The sequence below is a fragment of the Pan troglodytes genome, chromosome 18 (assembly GCF_028858775.2).
Source record: "Pan troglodytes isolate AG18354 chromosome 18, NHGRI_mPanTro3-v2.0_pri, whole genome shotgun sequence".
NCBI lineage: Eukaryota > Metazoa > Chordata > Mammalia > Primates > Hominidae > Pan > Pan troglodytes.
Window position 1 is genome coordinate 16,888,206 of NC_072416.2, and position 26,661 is coordinate 16,914,866.

General features: G+C 40.9%; 1 protein-coding gene across 21 annotated transcripts in view; it reads left to right on the forward strand.

Moving 5' to 3' along the window:
* The window catches only part of MRTFB (myocardin related transcription factor B), a 272,986-nt gene extending 251,278 nt beyond the window's left edge, over positions 1-21,708 (forward strand). For 15 of the 21 annotated variants that reach the window (XM_063796696.1, XM_001146929.8, XM_063796697.1 and 12 more), the window contains 7 exons: positions 372-504; positions 1,317-2,351; positions 3,871-4,026; positions 6,805-6,966; positions 7,308-7,445; positions 13,032-13,092; positions 15,837-21,708. In XM_063796696.1, the coding sequence (XP_063652766.1) occupies positions 372-504; positions 1,317-2,351; positions 3,871-4,026; positions 6,805-6,966; positions 7,308-7,445; positions 13,032-13,092; positions 15,837-16,372 (2,221 nt within the window). In that variant the 3' untranslated portion in view covers positions 16,373-21,708. The remainder of the gene's footprint in view (positions 1-371; positions 505-1,316; positions 2,352-3,870; positions 4,027-6,804; positions 6,967-7,307; positions 7,446-13,031; positions 13,093-15,836) is intronic. The other 6 variants (XM_054668218.2, XM_054668219.2, XM_063796702.1 and 3 more) reach the window with 3 other exon arrangements.
* Positions 21,709-26,661: the final 4,953 nt, after the last annotated feature.

Here is a 26,661-nt window from a genome sequence, read left to right on the forward strand (position 1 = left end):
GCTGGGGGTCTCTCATTTGCCTGTTGTTCTGTCCCTGTATCAGCAACATCACACATTAATTACGTGTTGATGTCTGGTGGTGTGACTCTTCCAGCTTTGCTTTTCTTCAAGGATTCATGGCCATTCTTGGTCCTTTGCATTTCCATATAAAGCTTAGAATCGCCTTCTAAATTTCCGTCACGCTAGCAAACAAACAAAACCTGCGGGGATTTCATTGAGATCTAATGTAATTGGTATCTTTACAATATTCAGCCTTCCAATCCATAACCATGGTATTTTTCTCTTCATAAGTTAGTCAAATTGTTAATAGAAGCAATGTCAAATCTAGAAATTATTTTATTATAAACTCTAATTTTTGCTTTCTTTTGAAGGCCACTCAATGACAAAAATAGTAACAGTGGGAATTCAGCTTTGAACAATGCCACACCTAACACACCAAGACAGAATACATCTACTCCCGTGAGAAAGCCAGGACCTCTGCCTTCTAGCCTGGATGACTTAAAGGTGACAATTGCAACTGGAGCTTATTCACCCCTAAGTACCACAAACATGTAAATGATTTGCCAGCGTTGTCTAGCAGACATTAAGTAGTTTTCAGTAGACATTCAACTTTACCAACAATATGATAATCTCTATAAAAGGTACTTTCTTTTTACTTCCACTAAGTTTTCCTGTAAAACAACCAATAACTGTCATTTACTGAGTGTGTACCTTGTGCGGGCACCTACCAGTTCTGCTGGATTCCAGAGGCTGTGATTTTTTTCTTCCCTGCTCAATGCCAAGTTTGGGAAAAGCAGGAAAATGTAACAGTTAAGAATATGAGCTCTAGGGCCAGCCTTTTTAGGTTTCTACCACAGCTCAGCCTTCTATTATCTGTGGTACCTTGAGTGAGTGCTTCAACCTCTCTCTTCTTTGCCTCCCGATCTGTAAAATGGGAAGAATAATGATACGGACACCTCATGGGGTCGTGTGAAGACGAGTGGAAAGAGTAGAGCACTTCCAAAAGTGTCTTGCACATGGCAACTACTCAATAAATGCAGCTGTATCATCATCATAATTCCTGGTAGTATCTCTCTGCTTTGACGTAAAAGCGGAATTACCCTCTAAAAACCCTTACCGTATCACTGGCTCCTCAAGTGCTTCTAGTCTGTAGTTATCTGTTTCTGTGTGCTTAAATACAAAACCAGTTCTACTTTCAGGTGTGCCATAACGCAGAGTTGTCTGACAGACATAGGCACCTTTCCCATCACAAAAGCGTACTGTAGATTTGCCAGAAAGCTCTAATACTAAGAGATCTGCTTTGTTTGTACCTCCAGGTATCAGAACTGAAGACAGAACTGAAGTTAAGGGGTCTGCCAGTGTCAGGCACCAAACCGGACCTCATTGAGCGCCTAAAACCCTACCAGGAAGTGAACAGCAGCGGCCTTGCTGCTGGGGGCATCGTGGCAGTGTCATCATCAGCCATTGTCACCAGTAACCCAGAAGTCACTGTGGCCTTGCCGGTTACAACACTACACAACACTGTGACTAGCTCAGTCTCTACTCTCAAGGCAGAATTGCCACCTACAGGAACCAGCAACGCAACCCGTGTGGAAAATGTTCATTCCCCTCTGCCCATTTCACCATCTCCCTCCGAACAGTCCAGTCTCAGTACTGATGACACAAACATGGCAGACACTTTCACCGAGATTATGACCATGATGTCGCCTTCACAGTTCTTGAGTTCATCTCCTTTGAGAATGACAAATAATGAAGACAGTCTGAGTCCCACCAGCAGCACTCTGTCAAACCTGGAACTGGATGCAGCCGAAAAGGATCGCAAGCTTCAGGAGAAAGAGAAGCAAATCGAAGAGCTGAAGAGGAAACTGGAACAAGAGCAGAAGCTCGTGGAAGTGCTGAAAATGCAACTTGAGGTTGAAAAACGAGGGCAGCAGCAGCGGCCCCTGGAAGCCCAGCCCAGTGCCCCAGGTCATTCTGTCAAGTCAGATCAGAAGCACGGCAGCCTTGGCTCCTCCATCAAAGATGAGGCCTCACTCCCTGACTGCTCCAGCTCCAGGCAGCCCATCCCAGTAGCCAGCCACGCTGTAGGCCAGCCCGTCTCTACAGGTGGCCAGACCCTTGTTGCCAAAAAGGCTGTAGTTATCAAGCAAGAGGTCCCTGTGGGCCAGGCAGAGCAGCAGAGTGTCGTCTCGCAGTTTTATGTGAGTTCCCAGGGACAGCCACCGCCTGCTGTTGTTGCTCAGCCCCAGGCTTTACTGACCACGCAGACTGCTCAGCTGCTGCTCCCAGTGTCCATCCAGGGCTCGAGTGTCACCTCAGTGCAACTCCCTGTAGGCAGCCTCAAACTCCAGGTGTGAAGTGTGTCTTCTAACTACTTTGCCTTACAGCATGCATGGAATGCAAACCCTGCTAAGGAAGGCACCATACCTGAGCTCTTCCATAAATGCGTCCAGAGCAGACCCCACAGAGAAAACGTATGCATGTGTGAGAGGGTTATTCAGAAATCTGAATATCTAGCACTGTTTTTATATAGTGAAAACAAACACAGGATGCTTTTCTAGTCCTGTTACCTTTTCCCTTGAATGAACACAGTATCATCCATGCAGACATTTTTTTACACACCAGTGACATGATCATTGTGATCATAGTCTGCCGCTGAGCACTTTCTGGCAAGGCACAGCATCTAGTACTTTAAATGGCCGGCTTCACTTAATCCTCCCTTCTCCTAGAAGATCTAAGTGATACCACCCCATCTCTGGATAAGGACGCTGAGGCCTAGGAGTACTCAGGGAGTTCCCCAAGGATGGAGCTGGCATTTAAACCCAGGTGTTCTGCCCGCAGAGCCTTTATTCTTATGCCCATTCTTATAGAGGCCTAGGAGTAGTCAGTGAGTTCCCCCAAGGATGGAGCTGGCATTTAAACCCAGGTGTTCTGCCCACAGAGCCTTTATTCTTATGCCCATTCTTACATTCTGCCTCCCACATTTAGTTCTTGAAAGTCACTGCTTATATGAAGATGTCTAAACTAAGGAAAATGTGACCACAAATTTAGGAGTGAGGATGTAACTGAAAGAGATGAGAAAACACTGATGAGCATGAAATTCCCTTTTGTGCGTACATAACCTATGTATTTACCGTGTCATGCAGTTTTGGTAAGTTTTCACCAAACATGGAGCACGAGTGAACAAGAAACCATTTGAAGCAGTGCTCCTCAGCCTCGACACCCAAATACCTGAAACAGGCGAGAGGAATCATCTCGTACCCCTGTGGTTAGGAGGCAGGGCCCACAGACCCTTTGGCAGACGCAAAAATTCTGATTCCTCTGTTTTATCTTTAGGGTATCTGTGAAATTGAAAGTCTATTCCATAATAAATCCTTAAATTTTTTGGTCCAAATCTTCCATTGCTGTAGTAGAAACGAGAACCGTGTTTTTATCCTTGGGTCTGAGGGCGCCCTGGCCCCATTGCTGGCTCTCCCTAGGGAATGCACACACCGCTTACAAGCAGCAATTGGGACAGTTAGGTCTCACGAGTTTCCTTGCTGTTATTCAAGTATTACAGTACCTGAGCTATTATGTGTAGAACTGCCTTAGGTTCTTATTATTTCCATTTCCATTTTCTCAAAATTTTCAAATGAAAAATCTTAGCTACTTAGGAATAATAAGAGCATGCAGTGACTGGTCTGATGTTTCCCTCTCTGGTTTAGAATCATTAAAGTTTAGATTTCTGTGCAGATGAAGTGTGTATCTGTAACCTTGGTCTTATTTCATTTAGATACAATCCCCAAGTGACCAGTGATTCTACACCTAAGTTCTGATTTCTAACTTTGATTCTGACAATTAAATTGATGTTTTTTTCAATTCACCTCCTAGACTTCACCACAAGCAGGAATGCAGACTCAGCCTCAGATAGCAACTGCTGCACAAATACCAACTGCTGCCTTGGCCTCAGGCTTGGCCCCAACTGTACCTCAGACACAAGACACGTTCCCACAGCATGTGCTCAGTCAGCCTCAACAAGTCAGAAAGGTTTGTAAATGCCAAGGAGCAATAAAATGTCGCTGATTTTTACCATCCTCCGATCATCCATTCAACAAGCATCTTTGTAAACGCCCTGGGAAGCTCCTGTTCATTCTGTTCTGTGATCCATCTCCCATAGAATGAGCCTTAGGTCAGATGCCATTTGGCTGCAGATTTCCCAGTTATTTGGAATGGAGAAAGACCTTTTCATTACTGAAAGATAGCTCGCCTTCGCAGTTAACCCCTTTTCCAAGGGAAAGTTTCAAAAGTATTTGTTTTCAATCCTCATATATTAAATTTACTGAATTTTAAAATAAATGTTTTCAAATTAAACATACTGTGGAAAAAAAGGTATGCTGTTCCCTTGGAAAAGGTATTTGAAGATGAAAAAGATACTCCCAACATGTTTATGCTGAGTAAGATCTTGAAATACATTTGTAAGACTTTGCCATCTCAGATTAAGAGCCCAGAAGGTCTTATCAATTCCAGTTCACCATTGCCTAGGTGTTTGGCCTCATGCAGAATTCACTTACCTTCTCTGAGAGTCAGTTACCTCATCTTTAAAATGAAGTTGGTGGTCTAGGATTCAGTGTCCTCTACACAAATAACTACCAAAAAAATTCTCCCGCATTCCCCGGTAGCCAGTAGGGGGAGCTATGTGCACATCTCCTTGCCAGAAAAATCTTATGCCTCAAAAATAGGTCTTACTCTTTTAAACCTTGAAAATTATTAATCCCAGAGTTTTACTCTTCAACATGAAAGAACCCAGGTAATGAGTTGTGCCTGTGATCTGCCTCAGGATAGTGTGAACTGTCTGGGTGAAACCAACTTTGGGGACAGCTGCAGTCACATGTAACATGTGTGCTGCTTCAGAATCTCCTCTGCGAGAGGAATCATGGTTGTATGTTACTGAGTTTGGGGAAAGCTCAAAATACCATTTTAGTGTAATTAAAAGCTTAGTAAATGTTCCAATGTTAAGATAATTTGTTTTAGGGAGGAAAGGAAAAAATAATATGTAGATAGGATAAATAAGGGCTTTTTCACTAAGTCTCTAAACACTAGAATTAGGAATCATTACTTCTAGTTTAAAGGAAGTAATTTTTTACCAAATTTAAGGAAATTTAATTTTTTCAAATAGGAGTATATTTACAGAACTCATCACCATGGAGGTTGTACTGTTTGAGGTATATACACATAGACTTTCCTGCTTATGAAATACAGAGGTTTTTTAGAATATTAGTGGTATAGAACGTGTTAAGTATTTTTGAGCAAACCAAGTTCTATGAAATACAGTTACAATATCAGCAGTATGGCCACATATTTGTAAAAGACCCTAAAACTTGTGGCTCTTGATGGAGGTGCTAAACAAAACATTTTGGAGTTCCACAGCAAGAAGTTCTCACCTTTGCCTGTTGGAACAGAAAACAGCCTCTCCAAAGGGGACCAGTTTTACATGGGGCCTTGCTTGTATTTGAAGACATTTTCAAGAAACTGGAAAATTGAGTGTGACCACAGCAGGTTGAGGTTTTAGGTAGGATGGAAAGGGGGCCAGGTAGTAAGAAGCTTACATGCCAGCCAAAGATTAGGGTTTTACCCAAATCAGGAGAGCCAAGGAGTGTGGTAGGGGCCATGCCTTGAGAACACGTTGTGGCAGGGGGTCTATGCCACAAGGCTGCTGCAGAATCCCTGTGATAGATAGTGAAGGCCAGGCGCAGGACAGCAGAGAGCAGAGGCAGATTCAAGAGGCGTTGCTGAGATGTGTGAACACTGAGGGAGAAAGCAGAGTTGACTGATAGTCCTATTTACCTAAGTTTTTAAAAAAGCAGAACCAAGAATTATTTTCCCTCAGAAGCTGAGAGGCAGGGGGTAATGGGAAAAAGGAGAAAAATCGTTTGGAATATTTTAAATTTGAGATACCTAAGATGATGATGTAAGTGGCTTTGACGCCTGGGAGCAAGGTTGGAAGTAGAGCAGTGGCTTGGGATTATTAGCTTAGTCATGGCCATTGAAGACTTGAGAGTAGGCCAGGCGCGGTGGCTCAAGCCTGTAATCCCAGCACTTTGGGAGGCCGAGGCGGGCAGATCACGAGGTCAGGAGATTGAGACCATCCTGGCTAACAACAGTGAAACCCCGTCTCTACTAAAAATACAAAAAATTAGCCGGGCGTGGTGGCAGGCGCCTGTAGTCCCAGCTACTCGGGAGGCTGAGGCAGGAGAATGGCGTGAACCTGGGAGGCGGAGCTTGCAGTGAGCCGAGATCGCACCACTGCACTCCAGCCTGGGCAACAAAGCAAGACTCCGTCTCAAAAAAAAAAAAAAAAAAAAAGACTTGAGAGTAGATGAGCCCACCTTAGAGAGGAATAGAAGAAACTCAGCTATCATTTAAGAGGAGAATTATAAAGAGCAAGCACTGTTTTTCCACAAAGCTCTGTCTGTACCACCATCAAAGGCAAGTTACTGCGTAAAGGGACCACATATGCTCGAAAATAGGGGTAAGCAAACCCTGGCCTGTGGGCCAAATCTAACCCACCACCTGTTTGTATGGATAAAGTTTTATTGGCACACAGCCACACCCATTTATCCATGTACTGTCTGTGGCTGCTTTCAGGCTGCAATGGCAGAGCCAAGTGGTAACAACAGAGGCCAGGTGACCCACAAATCATAAGCTATATACTCTGCAGCCCTTTACAGAAAAAGTTTGCTGACCCCTGCCCTAAAACATTGTTTTCTTTACTTCATTAGGAAAAGCCAAAGAACAAATTAATGGAAAAACATTTATTCATTACAGGTTTTCACAAACTCAGCATCATCAAATACAGTTCTTCCATATCAGAGACATCCTGCCCCAGCTGTCCAGCAGCCCTTTATCAATAAGGCCTCCAACAGTGTTCTTCAATCCAGAAATGCTCCGCTTCCATCCCTGCAAAATGGACCTAACACACCCAACAAGGTAACCCTGTGAGGCTTGTGCATCAGTGACAGTGCCGCAGGGGCATCAAATCATTCCAAAGCTTAGTGCTTTGGGCTTGGAGTGACTAATGTTAATGGGATAAAATTGTTGAAAATACAGTGATAACTTGTGAAGGAGGAGCTCAGCTATTATCACAGTGAAGATGATCGTTCGCACATGAGGTGGCCACCAGTGCTGTCAGCCTCACAGGTGCTTAAAAGAACCTGCTCATGAATTCCCTGATTTGGCCACTACATAGAGAACAGCAGAGCCGAGTCTAGCCAGGAAAAGAGAGGTTTATTGCCAAGAGGTAATGTGCACTCCTCCTTTATTTGACACAGCCTAGTTCACCCCCGCCACCCCAGCAATTTGTCGTCCAGCACTCTCTATTTGGGAGTCCAGTCGCCAAGACAAAAGATCCCCCCCGCTATGAGGAGGCCATCAAGCAGACACGCAGCACACAGGCCCCTCTGCCAGAGGTAAGTGAGGGCACGGTCATGGTGCATAAGGCTATGGTGGATGTGCCCACCTTCAGTCTCGAGCAGACCTATACAGAATCCCTTGTCTGAAACTGACTTGCCTCAATAGAAATACAAAAATAACCTTGTATTTTACATGGTTATTTAAAATCAAAATGTCATTTATCATGAAGACCTTAAACAGCTTTCAGCAGCAGTATAACTGCATTTACTGTTTATTCAGAAATTAAGGGTTTATCTCTTAACTTTTCTTTTGGGGTAGGGGCATCAGTCATGTTAGAGATAGATGTGATTATGACCAGGAGACATTTTATACAGGTCCCTTCTTTTCTAAAGCCACCATGTGTCAGGCCAGCATCAAAATGACAGATGGTATCACTGTTACACCTGGCTGACATTCAAGGCCACCAGCACCTAAATTGACCTGATCTCTCTCTGGTCTCCAGCAACCTCTGCCCCCAGCAGGCCAGCCCATCCAAATGACTTTGCTCATACACTGAGCAAATGCACTTGGAGGTAACAGATCTGAGGTTCTCCTGGTTTCACCACACATGGTGACCATGTGGCCTCTGAGCCTTCCTTGTTTGACTGATAAAACAGAAGTAGCCCCAACCATACCAAGCAATGGAAGAAGTTAGGGTTCCTATTTGTAAAAGCATATGGCCCATGGTGGGTGCCCAGTCATGAGAGTACTTGTCATACATTACCCTAAACACTCCTCCAATCTTTCTCTCTAAAGCTTTCTGTCAAAGCTTAAAACTAACCTTTGAGGGAAGAACCCCAGCCTCATAGAGGGTTCAAGGAGTGGCCCTGACACCGCTCCATGGGTGCTAAAGGTGGACACCAAGAGACAATATCCAAGCGGTACTGTTTATTATCCACGGCAAACAGCAGGAACATCAGCGCAGTTGTGCCAGTTCCCCCGCTCCCGTGTTCCATGGGGTAACTTGTTGGGGCCACATGGTGGCTGTGTATGCAGTGGGTCAAGCTGCACCTAAGGAACGTGGGGCCAAGGGCTCTGTGCTTTTTCTAGCAAGCGGCAAACAAGCCAGTCCCTCACCCAGGGAGTACGCAGTCATGCCTACGCTTCCTTGACCCGCTTGGTTGCCTCAGTGAGCATCTACAGAAGCTGCTCAGTCCAGGCGACCTTGTCAGTTTGGCACCCTCACCAAGGACATCCAGGGATGCTCAGGGCCCGTGGGGGGCTGCCTCTTGGAGGAAGTGGAACCTACCACATGCTGCTTTGTATTCCCTGAGTACCGAGGGAACGTAACTTTAAGTTGTAAGATGTCCCTTAGTTACAGACTCAGCAAAGGCCCTTGTCTGTGAGGGAAAAGTCAGATTTCAAAGACGGGTTCAAATATTTGCAATAAGAAGTCAAACAGGTGGTGCTGGACTACACTCCTCCCTCATGGTCCATTCGGAGTGATATCTATTCTCTTCACAGGGGAGCAGAGACGAAGTGAATTGCCAAGAGCTTAACTGCAGTTTTTAAGAAAACAAAAAGATAGCACCCATCCTTTCTAAGTCCTGCTTACTTGATGAATCTTCCACTGTAACCTAAGACAGCTGATTGGAATCTCTGGTATTTACATGTCTCTAGGTTCCTGTTTATAGACTGAGGTTCTACATTGGTTTTTGGTTATTCAAATGAGTAGCCACCTGTAGGACCTGCTTATATGCCATTGAGCACCAAACTTCGTTTAAATACATTTACTCAGACTTGCAATTCCACGAGTGGCTAAGTAAGGCCCTACCGGTTCAATCTTCCCACAGATAATAGCTATTAATGTGGGTCATAACAAAAAGCAACTACCTGAACACATTGAAGAGTAAATAGAAGCAGTCATTCTCTGGTGGGGAATCCACACTCAAAGGAAGGGAGTGATGTGGCATGATTTCCCTCTTTGTGCTGCTTTTACTCTGGGGTCCAGCTAAGTGGCAGGGTTACTGGAGAAAAGCCATAGTCTTTATGGCCTGGAAATCCAGATAACTGAATTGAGAGCAACCAGAGGGAAAAAGCCAGAGAGGAGATCCCCAAATTCTGTGTGCCCACATCTCTGGCTGACCCCTAAGCCATACAGGCGTGGAATGGACGCTTAGCAGCTCAGCTGAAGACAAAAGATCTAAAGTGAGATTGGAACATCTACCCAAGAAACATTTTGAAGTTTTAAGTCTAACCAAGTTAATAGCTTGCTAAAACAATAGAAACCATTCATCTGAGAATAATAGCAGAATTCACAGTTGCCACAATTTAACATCCATAACATTTATCCATAACATGCATCATACAAAATCAGGAAAATGTAACCTATCTCAAAGGAAAAGGCTGAGACCAATCCTGAGCTCATCTCGATGTTAGAATTTGCGGGCAAGGTTTTCAAAACAACTACTATTACAGCTGTCCTCAGTGATGGAAAAGGAAATATGCTAGTAATAAAAGGGATCCATGTGGATACAGAAATGATTTTTAATAACTAAATGGAAATTTGAGAACTAAAAAATTACAGTATCTGAAATGAAAATAATATATAGATGAACTTACCAGAATGGAGATGGCAGGGGAAAAAATGTCATGAACCTGAAGATAGATCATAACTTATCCAATCTGAATAACAGAGATTGTGAAGTGAACAAAGCCTCAGAATCCTGTTATATAACTCAAACAAAACAGTCTAGCATAGGTAGAAGAGAAGTCCCAGAAGAAGAGAGAAAGAACTGAAGAGGCAAATATTTGAAGAAACAATGGCTGACATGTTCACAAATAGGATGAAAGACAAATTTATAGCTTTGAGATGCTCGATAAACAAGCTGGATAAATCACATCACAGTCAAATTGTTGACAAGACAGAGAAAATCTTAAATGCATCAAGAGAAAAAACACATTTCACACAGAGCAAACAACTAATTGATTAATGTCAACCTTTCATCAAAAACTATGAAAACTGGAAGAGTGCAACAGCACGTTTAAAAGTTTTTAGGGAGGAAGAAGTGGAAGGGATTGTCAACCCAGAATTCTATTATCACGTTAAAATATCCCTTAAGAATGAAAGTGAACTAAAGATATTTTCAGATAAAGAAAAATTGAGTTAGTTCATCACCAAAGATAACACTGTCTTGAGGAGTGTATAGCATGTGTAGACAATACTTAAAATAATTAATAAAGGATGGGGGAGGAAATGAGTGGATCTGTGTGGTTGTAGGATCGCTGTGTTTTATTCAGTGTACAACATTAAGTAGCCTATGAGAAGTTAAGGATATGTATTGCATATCTATAGTAACAATTTAAAAGATTCAAGATAGTTTTTTTAAAAAAAATCAATAGAAAGGCCTGGCATGGCATCTCACGCCTGTAATCTCAACACCTTGGGAGGCTAAGTGGGAGGATTGCTTGAACCTAGGAATTTAAGACCAGCCTGGGCAACATGATAAAACCCCATCATTACAAAAAAGACAAAAATTAGCCAGGTGTGGTGGTGCATACCTGTAGTCCCAGCTACTTGGGAAGCTAAAGCAGGAGTATCACTTGATCTCAGGGGGTTGAGGCTGCAGTGATCTGAGGCTGTGCCACTGCACTCCGTCCTCGGTGACAAAGCGAGACTGTCTCAAAAAAAAAAGAAAGAAAGAAAGAAAAATTAGATACAAAAATGTCAAATTTTTTTTTAAGGACAGGAAAGAAAAACAGGATAACAAACAAACAAAAAAAACCCAGATGGGATGAATAGAAAACAAATATAAAATATAAAATAGTAAACCCAAACTTAACCATGTCAGTAATTATAACACATATGACTAAACAATTCAATTAAAATGCAAAAAATTGTCAGAGTGGATATAAAAGCCAGACTCAACTGTATGTAGTTTTAAGATATGTCTGCAAATTCTTTGACATTCCTCTCTGGGTTGGATTTAGCGACTCACTTCTAACAAACAGAATTGGCAGAGGTGATGGTGTGTGACTCCAGAGACTAAGTCATAAAAGGCATGCCCCTTCTTCCTTGCTCTCCCATGGAGTGCTCACTCTGGAAAAGCCAGCTGTCATGCCATGTGGACATGCCAGCAGCCATCTGGAGAGGCTCACATGGAGGGGCACTGAGGCCTCCCATCAATGGCCAGCACTAACTTGCCAGTCAAGGGCATTCCCCAGCCACACCTAGAGTTGGCGGTAACCTGACCAACATCCTGGCTGCAACCTCATGAAAGACCCAAAGCCAGAACCACCCATCAAAACCATTCCTGACCCACAAAACTGTGACATAATAATTTTAAGCCGTTATGTTTTGGAATAATTTATAATAATAGGTAACTAATGCATGTATCTACAAGAGGCATACTTTAAATACAAAGACCATTGAAAGTAAATGGTTGGAAAAAGATAGACCATGCAAACAGCTAGCAGAAGAAATCTGCAGTAGCCAGAAGATTTGAACAGATATTTTCCCAAAGAAGATAAATGGATGGCAGATAAGCACTTGAAGAGATGCTCAACATCATTAGTCATTAGGGAAATGCAAATTAAAACCCCTGTGCAATACCGCTACACACCTAATGAAGTATCTAAAATTGAAAAGACTGACCCTACAAAGTATTGGTGAGAATGGAGAACAACTAGAAATCTTATACCATATACTGAGGGTGGGAGTGTAAAATGGAACAGTCACTTTGGAAAATAGTTTGGCCATTTCTTCAAAAGTTAAACCTATACCTGTCCTGTGATCCGGTCATTCCACTCCTAATTACCCAAGAGAAGAGAAAACACATGTCTATACAAGGACATGTACACAAATGTTCACAACAACTTTTTTTGTAATAGCCAAAAATTGGAAACCCAAATGTCCATCCACAAGTCAATGAATAAACAAACTGCTGTGTTTCCATACAATGCAATACTACTCAGCAATAAAAAAATTAACTGTTCCTGAGGTACACACTATAAGACAGATAAATCTCAGAATAATTATGCTGGGTGAAAGAAGCTAGTCCTTCCCCTACCACCAAGAAACTACACACAGTATGAATCCATTCATATAAAACTAATCCATAGTGAAAGCAAACAGATCCGACGGTTGCCTACGGATGAGGGGATGAGGAAACTTTAGGGGCGATGGATATGTTCATTATCTTGATTTTGTTGATGGTTTCATGGGTATATTTATATGTCAAAACATATCAAATTGTGTACTTTACACAAGTGCACCTTATTATATGTCAGGTAAATCTCAATAGAACTGAACAAATATGTATAGTGTGATCACCTTTATACAAATTTTTACCTAAATACAAATGAATAAAGACACTTTTAAAATAAGGTATTAGAGGCCTCTCAAAATGCAATTCAGTGATAGAAAAAAAGGGAAGCGTAGAAGTCGGTGGAGCTGGGTACTAACTAGCCCTGTTCTTGCTGTGTCAACTAACCAGCTGTACAGCTTGGGTAAATGGCTTAACTTCTCATGTGACCTCAGTGTTTTCAAAATTATCACGATAGATTAGAACTAAATCGTCTAGAAAGTCCCTTAGGACTGCTAATTATATAATGCTTCCAGGTTTGTATGAAAGAAACCTAATTTGTACTCTCCTTCATTGTAGATTTCCAACGCTCACAGTCAGCAGATGGATGACCTCTTTGATATCCTCATTAAGAGTGGAGGTAAGTCAAAAGTCACATCAGATCCTCCCAGGAAGTCATCTCTTAACCCAAGTACATGAAAGTTTTTCTTAAGCACTCATAGCTTATCTTTAGATACTGAGAAACGTGTTCTTCTAACTGAATTTACTGTTTTAAAATCTGTTAAATTTAGGCCATTAAAAGAACTTATGGCCAGGTGCGGTGACTCACGTCTGTGATCCCAGCACTTTGGGAGTCTGAGCCCAGGAGTTCGAGACCAGCCTGGGAAACATAATGAGACCTCATCTCTACAAAAAATTTTAAAAATTAACAGGGTGTAATGGCACACCCCTGGGGTCCCAGCTACTAGGAAGTTGAGGAAGGAAGATTGCTTGAGCCCAGTAGGTCAAGGCTGCAGTGAACTGTGATAGCTTAAAACGGTAATACAATGTGAGATTTATCCACAGATAGATGCCTGCTAAAAAACAAAGACCAGATAGCCAAGTAGAACCAGATTTAAATTCCATGTTGAAAAGCTTCAGAACTTGTTCCATGCATATGTCATTGTAATGGGATGAAAACATGCCAATACTATCTTAATTATGTGACATCAAGCTACCTAGCATGGGCTCCAGTATCTTTATTAAAATTCAAAGTCAATGCTAAAGCATTTTCTACAATATAATATGAAGTCTTAGATTTATATCATCTTTATTAAAAAGAGACATTAGCCACAAAAAGAATCAAGGATATTGTTGCCTCAGCTTACATATCTTTGAAGTATAAAAATCAATATTTAAAAAAAATTTCTGGATAGTATTTGCATATTTGGAGTAGTCTTAAAATTACCCTGATGAAAGGAGTTTTATTTGAATTTTCAAATAGTGGTCAGAAGTTCTCCATTTATAGCAGGTATTATTTGACACTGAAGTTGACGTTGACATAGAGAATTGATATTTGACTACAGATCTACACACACAAATAGTATTTTTTGCTAAGAATTATATTGGCCTTACAAAAATAACTTCAGCTGGCCAACCCCCGTGGCTTATGCCTATAATCCCAGCACTTTGGGAGCCCGAGGCTGGTGGATCACTTGAGGTCAGGAGTTCAAGACCAGCCTGGCCAACATGGTGAAACCCCCGTCTCTACTAAAAATACAAAAATTAGCAAAAATTAGCTGGGTGTGGTGGCAGGCATCTTAAACTTGGAAATTAAAATGTGACACAATCAAGCTATTTTCTAAAATGGGTTTTTTTTTAATGACAAAGTATCCAGTAAGTATATTATTTCATCTTGTCTACTAATATCAGTAATAACGAGAACCAAGTTTTATATAGTTATAAGACTAGTTACTTGTGACACCGTGCCTTGCCCTGCCTGTAATCCCAGCACTTTGGAAGGCCACGGCAAGCGGATCACCTGAGGTCAGGAGTTCAAGACCAGCCTGGCCAACATGGTGAAACTAAAAATACAACAATTAGCTGGGCATGGTGGAGGGCACCTGTAATCCAGCTACCCAGGAGGCTGAGAGGCAGGAGCATCACCAGAACCCAGGAAGCGGAGGCTGCAGTGAGCTGAGATCATGCCACCGCACTCCAGCCAGCCTTGGCAACAGTGCAAGACTCCATCTCAAAAAAATAAAAAAATAAAAAATAAAAAAGACTAGTTACTTAGATGACACTTAAAGCTTTCAAAACAGTTTTAGAGATGACTACTGATAATTAAAAGTAACAAACCATTCAAAAATAAATGCAGTACACACAGTTGACAATTCATTTGTAGGAATCAAATTGTAAGTTCCTTCTCTCAGCCATTTGCACATAGCAATCATTGAGCTTTAAGAGGTATTGTTAATTTATTTTTCCTAGTGTATCTGCATATAAATGAAACCAATCATAGCCTCATAAAACTTAAGATACTTCATTCATTTATGTAGTTTAGTGAACGCCAGTATTTATAGAAGATGGTCTGTTAATTTGCTGCCTGATCTGGCAAGGAGTAACACATAATGAAGACATTTACCAAATCATCAAAATTTTATATAAGCTCAGAAAACAAGACCAAAAAGTGAAAGAGATAACCAAGTGATCCACCTCAACTTAAAAGAAAAGGATCAAAGGAACCATGTGTTAGCTTTAATTCAGAAATGAAATCAAATGTCATTGTATATTTTCAGAACTTTACACAGAATGCACATGGCTAAATTGGGTACCCAGTCCAACTGTAATGATAAAAAAAAAAAAGGAAAAAAGAATGTAATTACTTCTTTCATAACATTGAGGATGTACTTCATGTCTCAGCACAAACTCAGGATGTACATTTCAACATTTATATTAGGAGTATCATGTTGCTATAGATAGATTCATAGGATGATATGAGTCCTATCTTAAAACTTTAATGACAAAATAACGACTCAAAGATAAAATAATCTAAAACCATTGATACCTATCTAGTGAGATATAGCTGCTTTTAATGCTTAGTCTTACTGAGAAGAATTTAAAGCATATCAGAATGTAATAAACTGGCCTTGGACAGTCTGCTGACTAAATTTACAACAAAAAGGAATGTAATAAACTTTTATGTTTATCTATTTGACTAAAATGATCCATCATCCTAAAGGTTGTCAAGGATTGTACCTGACCAATAGCATTCTCTTCCTACTTCTAAGACGGACGTGCGTAGAAGGAATCGCATAATAGTAATGTAACTGTCCTAGTAATTAATAAAAATTTTTAAGTAGTAGTAAATCTTCAGTTACTAATTACTTCATTTATTTTACACAGAGATCTCCCTCCCCATAAAAGAAGAACCTTCTCCTATTTCCAAAATGAGACCAGTGACAGCCAGCATCACCACAATGCCAGTGAATACAGTGGTGTCCCGGCCACCACCCCAAGTCCAAATGGCACCACCTGTATCTTTAGAACCTATGGGCAGTTTATCTGCCAGCTTAGAGAACCAACTAGAAGCTTTCTTGGATGGAACTTTACCCTCAGCCAATGAAATTCCTCCACTACAAAGCAGCAGTGAAGACAGAGAGCCCTTCTCTCTGATCGAGGACCTCCAGAATGATCTGCTGAGTCACTCAGGTATGCTGGACCATTCACACTCACCCATGGAGACTTCCGAGACCCAGTTTGCTGCAGGTACTCCCTGTCTGTCTCTCGACCTGTCAGACTCAAACTTGGACAACATGGAGTGGTTGGACATTACCATGCCCAACTCCTCTTCAGGACTCACTCCTCTCAGCACCACCGCGCCGAGCATGTTCTCTGCTGACTTTCTAGACCCACAGGACCTACCGCTGCCATGGGACTAACGTCACAGATTTCTTTTCTGAGAGTTGATGAGGTTTAAGAACATGAAGATTCTAGAAGGTCAGTTTTTAGAGATAGATCTATAGTTGCATTGTTGCAATCAAAATATGTTGTCACAGAAAGAATAGGTGGAAGGTCATAGCCTGGAACCCAAGTTTGAAAACATTTCATTGTGTTCAGTAGTGAATTTCTACAGTTTAACATAGCACAGGGCCTTCTGAAAATCGCACTTGTCAAAGACGACTCATCTATTTCTCCAGACTTCAGTAAAGAATGAAAAGTACCTTTAGATAAAAACAAAGAAGAGTAATATATGCAGCACAGTGACGTTAGGATTCTGGTAATTAACTACATTTAAATCTCTGGTCACTTTAAGACCCTAAATAAAAGGCAGACAGCTCCACTCAAAAACTAAGGCTGATGTGAGGGAGGTGAGAGGTCACTGCACTTGGTACTTCCTAGAGATGGCCAGAGCCAGGCCCAAGACACAGCAGAGGTCAAAGGCAGTGGAGAGCCTTGGCCAGTTCAGTGACAGCTTCTGGCTGAAGACTTTTGGTTCTACTCAGAAACCTGTGTCGTTTTTTTGGTGTTGTAGTTTATTTTGTGATTTTTTGGAATCGTACTTTATATTTCCAAATTTAAATTTAAATGCAAGATCTTTCAACATAAACAGAAGATACCTACAAAATACTGTCAGAAGTCCAGGTATACTGATAACACTGAAAATTCTATTAGCAACCTTCTGGGTTGGTTAGATTGATTTTAATGTATATATTAGACATTTGTATGTATGCTCTGACATTGTGATTTGTACAGCCTACGTTGGGGTAAGGAAATGGGTATCCAAGGTCCTACTTTTTTAATAGCTCGAATATTTCTAGAGTACTTGAGCCACATGTATTTCTGTATTTAAAGAATTGCTGACTAACTTTCAGGTAACCAGACCCATCTCAAAGAACCAAGAAAAGGCTTTAGCATGAAATATCTTTCTGAGCTGGCGAGTTAGAAGAATGGAAGGTAAGGGGAAGGTCTGTCATCTACCCAGGACATTCCCATGATGAGTACAGGTCAGACTGTGCCACGAGGTGGGCCTCCACGTCCCTGCCCTGGCCCTCTTTCTTCTGTCACTAACCCTGGTTATCATTTTACAGGCTTGTAACTGGATATTCTACCAGAGCTCTCACTATATTGTCAAGCCTAAGATTGAAAAACTGGAGGCTTTATTAGTGTTTTTATACAGAAAACAGTTATTACATATTTGTTAAGTCAAGTCATTTCTTAAGAATTTTCTAAAATGCCAACTATCACAGGATTATTTCAAGCTAGTCATTGAGGTATATGACAAAATGTAAATAACAAAAAACTGAAATCTACCAAAAGAGCATGGAGATTTTTCTTAAATAATAATATTGTGCTCTCCACCTCACCCTTGTGTAAACCCTCAGGTCAGGTTGGTTCCCCTGGGTCACAAAATGGTAAATGTTCCATACTGACATGCCGGAGGCAGCCTGACCCGTTATTTGGAAAGAATTTGTGAATTATTTCTGGGTTTGTGTTTTGCCTAAGAGCTGATCTTATTTCTGATTTGTGTGTGTGTGGTTTATAAATTTTACTACGTGTAACAAAAGTCTGCTTTTCCAGCATGAGCACACTGGAGCCCTCTGCTCACTGGCACTTCCTGACTCAAAGGCACTAACAGTGCTCATGTGCCTTCCAGACGGTTCAAGGCAGAGGCCACTGTGCTCAGTGTAGTCTGTGATGAATAGTTTAAGTGTTCAGAAATTGGTAAACCAACGCACGGGATACAATAACTCTCTGTTAACCAGAACACCGTCATTTGACCAAGCCCTACAAGAGTTTACCACACTAGATGTTCTGTGAATCCTCGAGTCAGTTCCATTGAGAGGGGCCTGTCTCCAGGGCCAGGCTATTTACTTGGGAAAGTATTTGTCTTACAGTTCTTGGCCACAGTTTTTTTGCTGAGGGTTTCTGTCTGGGCCTGTCAGGTCCATACTTACACCCTGAGCATCTTCTTCATTCAGATTTGAATGGCTTATTAAATTAGCACCAAATATCAGTGGGACTGTAGAAGGTAACCGAACACTAGTACCATTGACTCTCGTTGAATAACTTCATATTTCCATAATCCTGAATTCTGTAGATAGTTTTCTAGCTCTCGGGTCCCTTTATTGCTTTTTAAAATAGGGTTTGAAACATGCCACAGGAAGGTTGCTCTCCAAAAATACACAGTGCAGTGCAAGAAAATGCTATCTCATTGGCCTACTCTCCTATGAATTGCTAAAGTGCCCACTTCACACATGTGTTTAAACCTTTATAAACCAGTATTTCACTTTTAAAAAGACAAGGCATCTCTACCCATTAACTCTGCAAGCCACTCCACTTGCACCATTCCCCTTGACCCTCCTCTCTCCTGGCTTGGGTCACCAGCCAGGCACCTGTGACACGAGTGCTGCTCTCCAGGATCTCCACTACATGTTCCAGGTTAGAGTGAGGACACGCTATGTGCTCACACTCACGTGACATGACCAAAGATGATACTCTGTAAACAAGGCCCTTCTGACCTGACTCAGTGCGTGTGATGGTGAGTGCAATGAGGAAGGGTGGATATTGACTAAAGACTGGTTGTTGTTGTTGTTTAAGTTAGTCTCACAGCCATTACAGCACAAGTCAAAGTCGCCAGTTGAATTTTCATTATGCACGTGTGTGGTTTAAGCAGTGGTACTGTTGTATATCATATTGTAAAGTATCATACTGCCAAGAAAATAACTCCTAGAAAGGCATTATCTCACATCCCCATCTTACTTTCCTACATGTTCTCAAAACACAGTAGTACCAGCCTTACCTTTCTGCTGTATATAGATAATCAGATCATCCTACTGGGGGTGGGATGAATTTAAAAAGTTATACCAAAATTTCTGTAAAGTCTTTGAAAGTCTAGGAGTATGTGGTCATCTTGTACATTTCAGCAAAGCATCCACTAGGAAACCTCATAGGACAGTGTTAGTGGTTCACCTTCTAGTGTTTTTCCTGAAATGTGCAATCTACTGTATAGTATTGCCACATAATTGTACATAGATGTATTCTGAATTTGTGGAATTTCTTGCTTAGATACTATTGTGTTTGTTTCATATGAATATTTTTGTAATTCTAAAAGAGATCTTATTTAAATTTCCTTTTTAAAAGCCGCATGGTTCTGTGATCCATGTAACTGACACTTTTTGGCTTTCAGTGCTGTTTAGAAACAGTGGCAAAGGCAGGGTGGTGTGCCTGCAAGCTGCTGCCTATGGAAGGCAAAGTCATAGTAATGAGATAGCACCTCTGAACTGTGCAGTCAGCATACCCTGAGTGATGGCTCAGGGGCGCACTACCTATTTTGTCACCAGAGCTGACTCAGGCTTCCTGGACCCTCAACCCCAGATCATTCCAGGCAGCATAGCTTTCTTCACAGTCCTTTCAGAATTCCCAGGCTGAAATCAGCCATAGCAGTTGACAAAACAGCTATCCCCACAAGTGATGAGATAGTCCCTTTACTGTCCTCAAATGGACTTGGCCTGAGAGACGTGGTAAAGCACTTTGGCAGGGTTTAAAATATTTGTGAGAAGCCCACATTTCAGTATACATCCTCACCGGCTTCCATGCAACCACCTGACGGTAGCCTCACAGAAGTCCTGGCTGTCACTCAGGTGGGGAGCTCATGGTGCCGCTGGGGACTTTTTAGAGAAATGTAAAGAGAATAGCTATTCAGTGTCTACTAGCAGAGCAACATGTGTCAATTTAACCAAATTCAGAAATAACCCTCCATTTTTCAATATCTGCTACTGTAAACATGAATATTGAATACTGACAAGAGAACACCCATACAAATCGTCCCACCGCCCTAGAGGCCACAAAATTAGCCCAAAATTATCAAAGAACGTTAACTGGAAGGTCAGGTTTTTCAAGGAACATAGCTTACAAATGCATCAGTGTGTATCTGGAGAGCATCCTAACTGCATTTCAACTCATCTTTTAAGTGATTTCAGTCAAAACTGGAAAACAACTAAGATGTAGTAATTTTTTTTCCTGGTTCAAACCTTCAATAACTTGCTCATTCAGCAGTCTCTCTGAGCTACATTTTTATTTGTAAAGTGACTCCGTCTGCATGGCAATAAGCAGGTGCGTGTTTTTTCCACATTCGCCCTTTCTTGCAGTATCCAAGGAAACACATCATTACAAAGGGTTTCTACCTGAAATCTTTCATGGAAGGCCTACAATTCGAAAAGCTGCACATGTTTACAGAAGAGCTCTTACCCTCCATGCAAACACTTTGCTCTGTGGTGTCACAGCTTTGTGACAATAAGATGGCAATCTCGGATCTACAAGGTGCTGTCGGGAATCAAATAAAATATGTTATCAGAGATATCATCACATCTATAGTGTTTAACAGAGCTTTATGCCAACTACTAAGACAAAGCTTTAACAAAGTTTATAGAATACTGAAACTCGTAACCATTACCTCTGTACGTGATGCTGTAAGGAATCTTGCTAATTTGGTAGGAAGAGGAAGCATTTAGGAAAGGGTTTAGTATCTACCAAAAGTACTTGACCTCAAGTAACCAATAGTAATGCAAACTTGCTTTAAAGGAACCAAAGGCATTGCCAAGTATTTGCCAAAAGGAGGCACTTTTTATTTAAAATTTGAGACTAATGAGATCTCAAAAATCAGTCCCAAAAAGGTATTATCCATTTAAGGTTATAATTTTCACTAAGATGTAGATATTTCTCTTATTGTTTTCATGTAAAATAGTATAGAGTTGTTTTGTTGGTTTAAGAGTAACATTCAGTAGTAATACAAAGTTTTTTTTCTATGTAGAAATTAGTTTTCTTCTTTTCCTGCTTGCAATAGAAATGCAATGTGATAGGTGTTTCTCTTCTTATTTTCATTGTCACATTATGTCTTAGCATCTCACTTTATGAAAAAAAGGAGAAAGATACCAATCTACAGAGCCCTGCTTGTTGAAGCACTAGTTTAATCAACAAAAAATTATGGCAATCGGGGGTCCATTCATGTATTGCCTTTATGTTGTTTTTTAAAAGAAAAACCATGATGCCTTTGTATTTGCTGTTTGCACCCCTGAAATCAATTCCATATCATGTTTGAATGCCATACATTTTGCACATGTACTGTACATAAGTAATGCATACTGTATTTTTATATGTGTGCACATTTATCATCAGATCTTTTGTACATAGTGGCAGTATTGTAGCTGATCGGGAAATGTTTGATATCTCAGCAATTTTGCATTTTTGTGTCTCAAATAAAAGACCTTTTGATGTACTATGATTCTTGCTGTGCAGAGGAAAGACCACTCCCTATGGGTTGGTGGAGCCATTGTAGACTGTGGAACGGGAGTGGATTTATTAGGAGGAGACACTATACCTTTAGCATACAACTCACAACAGAAAGCCACCAGGCCAAGCCTGTGAACTTGTCACCCTCCCCTGGATCCAAGACCATGAGATACAAAATAGAAACTCACAGGTACGAGCTGAACTTGAACATGTCAAGATTTACACAAAGTGAGTTTCTTTCTTCCACAATGAAAGTTAGAAATATGTAGTTCTCCCTAGGGGGTTGATTTTCACACTCGGCGCGCGCACACGCACAATGAAAACTGACTCAATAATATCAATGCACCACCACCACAATTCCTGAAAGACCCACATAATCTTTCAATCTAGCCAAGTTTCAAAAGCAACTATTTATATGAGGTATTTTTATAGACTGTACAAAATGGTCTTTAGAATTCAGTATGCTTTTAGTAAGATGGCATTTAATTTCAACTCAGAAGCCAACATTTAAAACAGAGTTTGATTAAAATTTTTTTTCTCTTTGCTTTGAAGAAACAAAATAGTAATGAGTAAACTCTAATAACTATAACATATATCAATATTTGATTAAGAAAAAAGGCCCGAGTATCAACCACAGAAAGGGGGGAAAGAAAGATATTGATTACCAAAACACAGCAAAATGTTCATTACACTTAGGGAACCAGAGTGGAGCCTCAACAGACCAGTGAGATGATGCGCAAAGGGTTAAACCATTCGTAAAGTATCATATGTTCCAGGCAGAGATCCTGCCCTTGGGGAGAAAATAGACCTCCCTGCTGGTCTGAGAGAAAACTATGCCAAAGGAAGCATTGCACGTGCCCTAGGAGCCCAAGAGGAGTGAGCAAGGGATGTCACAGGAAACTCTGGGGAAGCTGTCATGGCGGACAGCCCCTTGGGCAAGGTCAGAATTAATTGGAGAAATTGTTTTTTCCTGCAACAGATTTTTTATTTATTTATTAGTTTTGTTGTTTTTTGAGACAGAGTCTCACTCAGTCACCGAGGCTGGAGTGCAGTGGCACAATCTCGGCTCACTGCAACCCTCTGCTGCCTGGGTTCAAGTGATTCTCCTGCCTCAGCCTCCCAAGTAGCTGGGACTACAGGCACGTGCCACCATGCCTGGCCAATTTTTATATTTTTTTAGTAGCTTTGGGGTTTCACCATGTTAGCCAGGCTGGTCTCGAACTCCTGACCTCAGGTGATCCACCCGCCTCAGCCTCTCAAAGCACAGGGATCACAGGTGTGAGCCACTGCACCTGGCCAAGTATTACTTCTAATTTAACTTTCAGAAAGAAATCTCATATTGATGTCCTGTCTTTTCTGTTAATATGCATGACAGGCTAATTAAATTAAACCTATGTTGTGTGATGAGATGAGAAACAAGGGTGCTCATCAACATTTTCTGTGCCCTTTCGTTGGACGCGATTGCGTCACAGATCATTCCACGGGGAAATCTGTGAATGATGGCCCTGTGGGTGCTCACTCTGCAGCGTCCTCCTGCTTGCCATTGGACGTACAAAAGACTTGTCAGAAGCATCCAAACCCCAAATTATTTCAATGCTAATACTGTCCAAGCCAAAGCTGAAGTTTGATTAATGGTGAAAAAGGGCTTTTAGTCAGGTTAATTGTTAAGAATTAAAGTGTTTCCCATCCAAGATTCAAATAAAGACCTTTGAGGCCGGGTGCAGTGGCTTACACCTGTAATCCCAGCACTTTGGGAGGCCAAGGCGGGTGGGTCACCTGAGGTCAGTAGTTCAAGACTAGACTGACCAACATGGTGAAACTCCATCTCTACTAAACACACACACACAAAAACTAGCCGGGCATGGTGGTGCATGCCTGTAGTCCCAGCTACTTGGTAGGCTGAGGCAGGAAAATCCCTTGAACCTAGGAGGTGGAGGTTGCAGTGAGCCGAGATCACGCCATTGCAATCCAGCCTGGGCAACAAGAGTGAAACTCCATCTCAAAAAAAAAAAAAAAAAAGGAAGGCAAATGACTTGCCTGAAATCACAAAGGAAACAGCACAGATTTGAGACCAAGCTTCTGAAACCCCAGAACCCAAACCATCTGTCTTAGTCTGTTCAGGGAGCTATAATAAAATAGACTGGACAATTTACAAACAGCTGAAACATAGTGTTCACAGTTCTAGAGACTGGAAGATCCAACATCAAGGTTCCAGCAGATTCAGCATCTGGTGAGGTCCAGGTCTCTGCTTGGAAGATGGTGCCTTTTTGCTGCATCCTCACGAAGAGGAAGGGACAGAAAGGCCAAAACACACACACACAACACACACAAACAGGCTGCCTTTTATAAGGGCACTAAATCCCATTCACGAGAGCAGAGCCCTCATCACTTAATCACCTCCTAAAGGTCCAAACTTCTAATACATTGCATGGGGATTAAGTTTCAACATGAATTTTAGAGACACAAACATTCAAACCATAGCACCATTCCTGTAGACTCTATATACAACTCTCTGCCTTTGTCCAGATACTTTGTGAATACAATTGAGTACAGCTTAATTCATGTCTATCATGAGGTTCCACTAACTGTCTTGATTAGACCTCCTCAATCTCTCACATTTTCTAAAGTACCTGCTCACAAATGTTTAATGGCATCCAATGTATGGCTTTTTACTAGATTAAATCCAGCCAGAACATGGAGTCCAAGACTGGAGTGTTTTAAGTGAACTCTACTGACTGGGCCATGCAAAATGACTTGTTATTAAACACTAACTATCTTGCTGGGGCTTCTGTAACCATTTGAACACATACCAAAGCTCAAGAGTGATAAGATTTTTAAATACCTAGCAAGGTTGAAGACACACAAACTCTGATCCAGCAAATCAATTTTTTGTACACATCCTTGAGAAACACAGACGTACACAGGAAATCACGTATAAGAATGAACACTAAAGCATTTACAAAGCAAAAATTGCAAGCAACTCCTATGCCTTTCAATTAGAGAACCATTAAACACTGCAATTTACAGGAATGAACTAAATCTAATGTGCCAATGTAAAAGAATCTTGAAACAAAATGCTGAGGGGGAAAAAAGTGCAGAATAAAGCCTGCATAATTCAAGTAACATTTTAAAACAAGGCTGTGTGTTTTATAAAGTATAAAAACATGGGTGGTAAGGACTCAGGTCAGTTTCAAGATTCAGAATATTTCTGGAAAGAAAAAACTAGATTGGGGAACATCTGAAAGGAGGCTTTAACTTTCTAATATTTAATAATTCTATAGCCAATATAGCAAAATACTAATTGTTAACTAGCTGATTTTAACTATCCCTATTTTTTGTGAGTTGGAAATATTTTATGGTAAAAAAGATTAGTAAGAACAATATTTCTGATGTATATAGAAACTAAAGTCCTAAATAAAATACTGGCAAATCAAATCCAGTAATATGCAAAAACTGTTATATAGCATGACCAAGTGGGGTTTATTCGTGGAATGCAAAGTTGGTTTAACCTCTGAAAATCCATTAATGCAAAACACCCTATCCATAGAATAAAGTACAAAAACTACATGATCATCCCAATACACACAGAAAAAGCACTTGACAAAATTCAACACCCCTTCACAATAAAAATGCAATGAACTAGAAATAGAAAGGAACTTTGTCACGTTAGAAAGGTCATTTACACAAAACCCACAACTATCATTATACTTAGTGGTGAAAGACTGAATGCTTGTCTCCAGTGCTCAGGAAAAAACGGACGTCCACTCTTAGAACTTCTGTTCAACATTGTACTAGAGTTTCTACCCAGGACAATTATACAAGGAAAAGAAATAAAAGGCATCCAGATTGGAAAGGAAGAAATAAAACAATCTCTATTTGTAGAGGGCATTATCTTGCATATAGAGAATCCTAAAGAATTTCCTAAAAATCGATTAGAACTAATAAAATGAATTCATCAAGGTCACAGGATACAAAACTCAATTGCATTTCTGTACAGTAGCAATGAATAAACCACAGATGAAATTAAGAAAACAATGCCATTTATAATAGCATCACAAGCAATACTTAGGAATAAATTTAACAAAAGAAGTATAAGACATACTCTGGGCCAGGCACAGTGGCTCACGCCTGTAATCCCAGCACTTTGGGAGGCCAAGGCGGGCAGATCACGAGGTCAGAAGATCGAGACCATCCTGCCTAACACGGTGAAACCCCATGTCTATTAAAAATACAAAAAAATAGCTGGGCGTGGTGGCGGGCGCCTGTAGTCCCAGCTACTCGGGAGGCTGAGGCAGGAGAATGGCGTGAACCTGGGAGGCAGAGTTTGCAGTGAGCCGAGATTGTACCACTGCACTCCAGCCTGGGCGACAGAGCAAGACTCCATCTCAAAAAAAAAAAAAAAGGACATACTCTGAAAACTTATACTCTGAAAATATTTCTCAAAGACAAATAAATGGAAAGACATCCATGTTCATGGATCTGAAGACTTAATATTGTTAACATGTTAATATTCCCCAAAACTGATCTACGGATTGGACATACTCCCTATCAAAATCTTAGCTGGGTTTTTGCTAGAATGGACAAGCTAATCCTAAAATTCATATGAAATTCAAGGGACCTGGAATATCCAAAATCTTGAAAAAAGAAGAACAAAGTTGGAGGACCCACACATCTCAATTTAAAAACTTACAGCAAAGCTACAATATTCAAAGTGTAGTACTGGCATAAGAATAGACATAAAGATCAATAGGATAGCACTAAGAGTACAGAAATAAATTCTCATATTATGGTCAACTGATTTTTCACACACACGAAAAAAGCCAAAATAATTCAATGGGGGAAGGAACTGTCTTTTCAACAAACAGTGCTGAGACAACTGGATATCCACATGCAAAAGAATGAATTTGGACTCCCTACCTCATACCATATAAAAATTTAA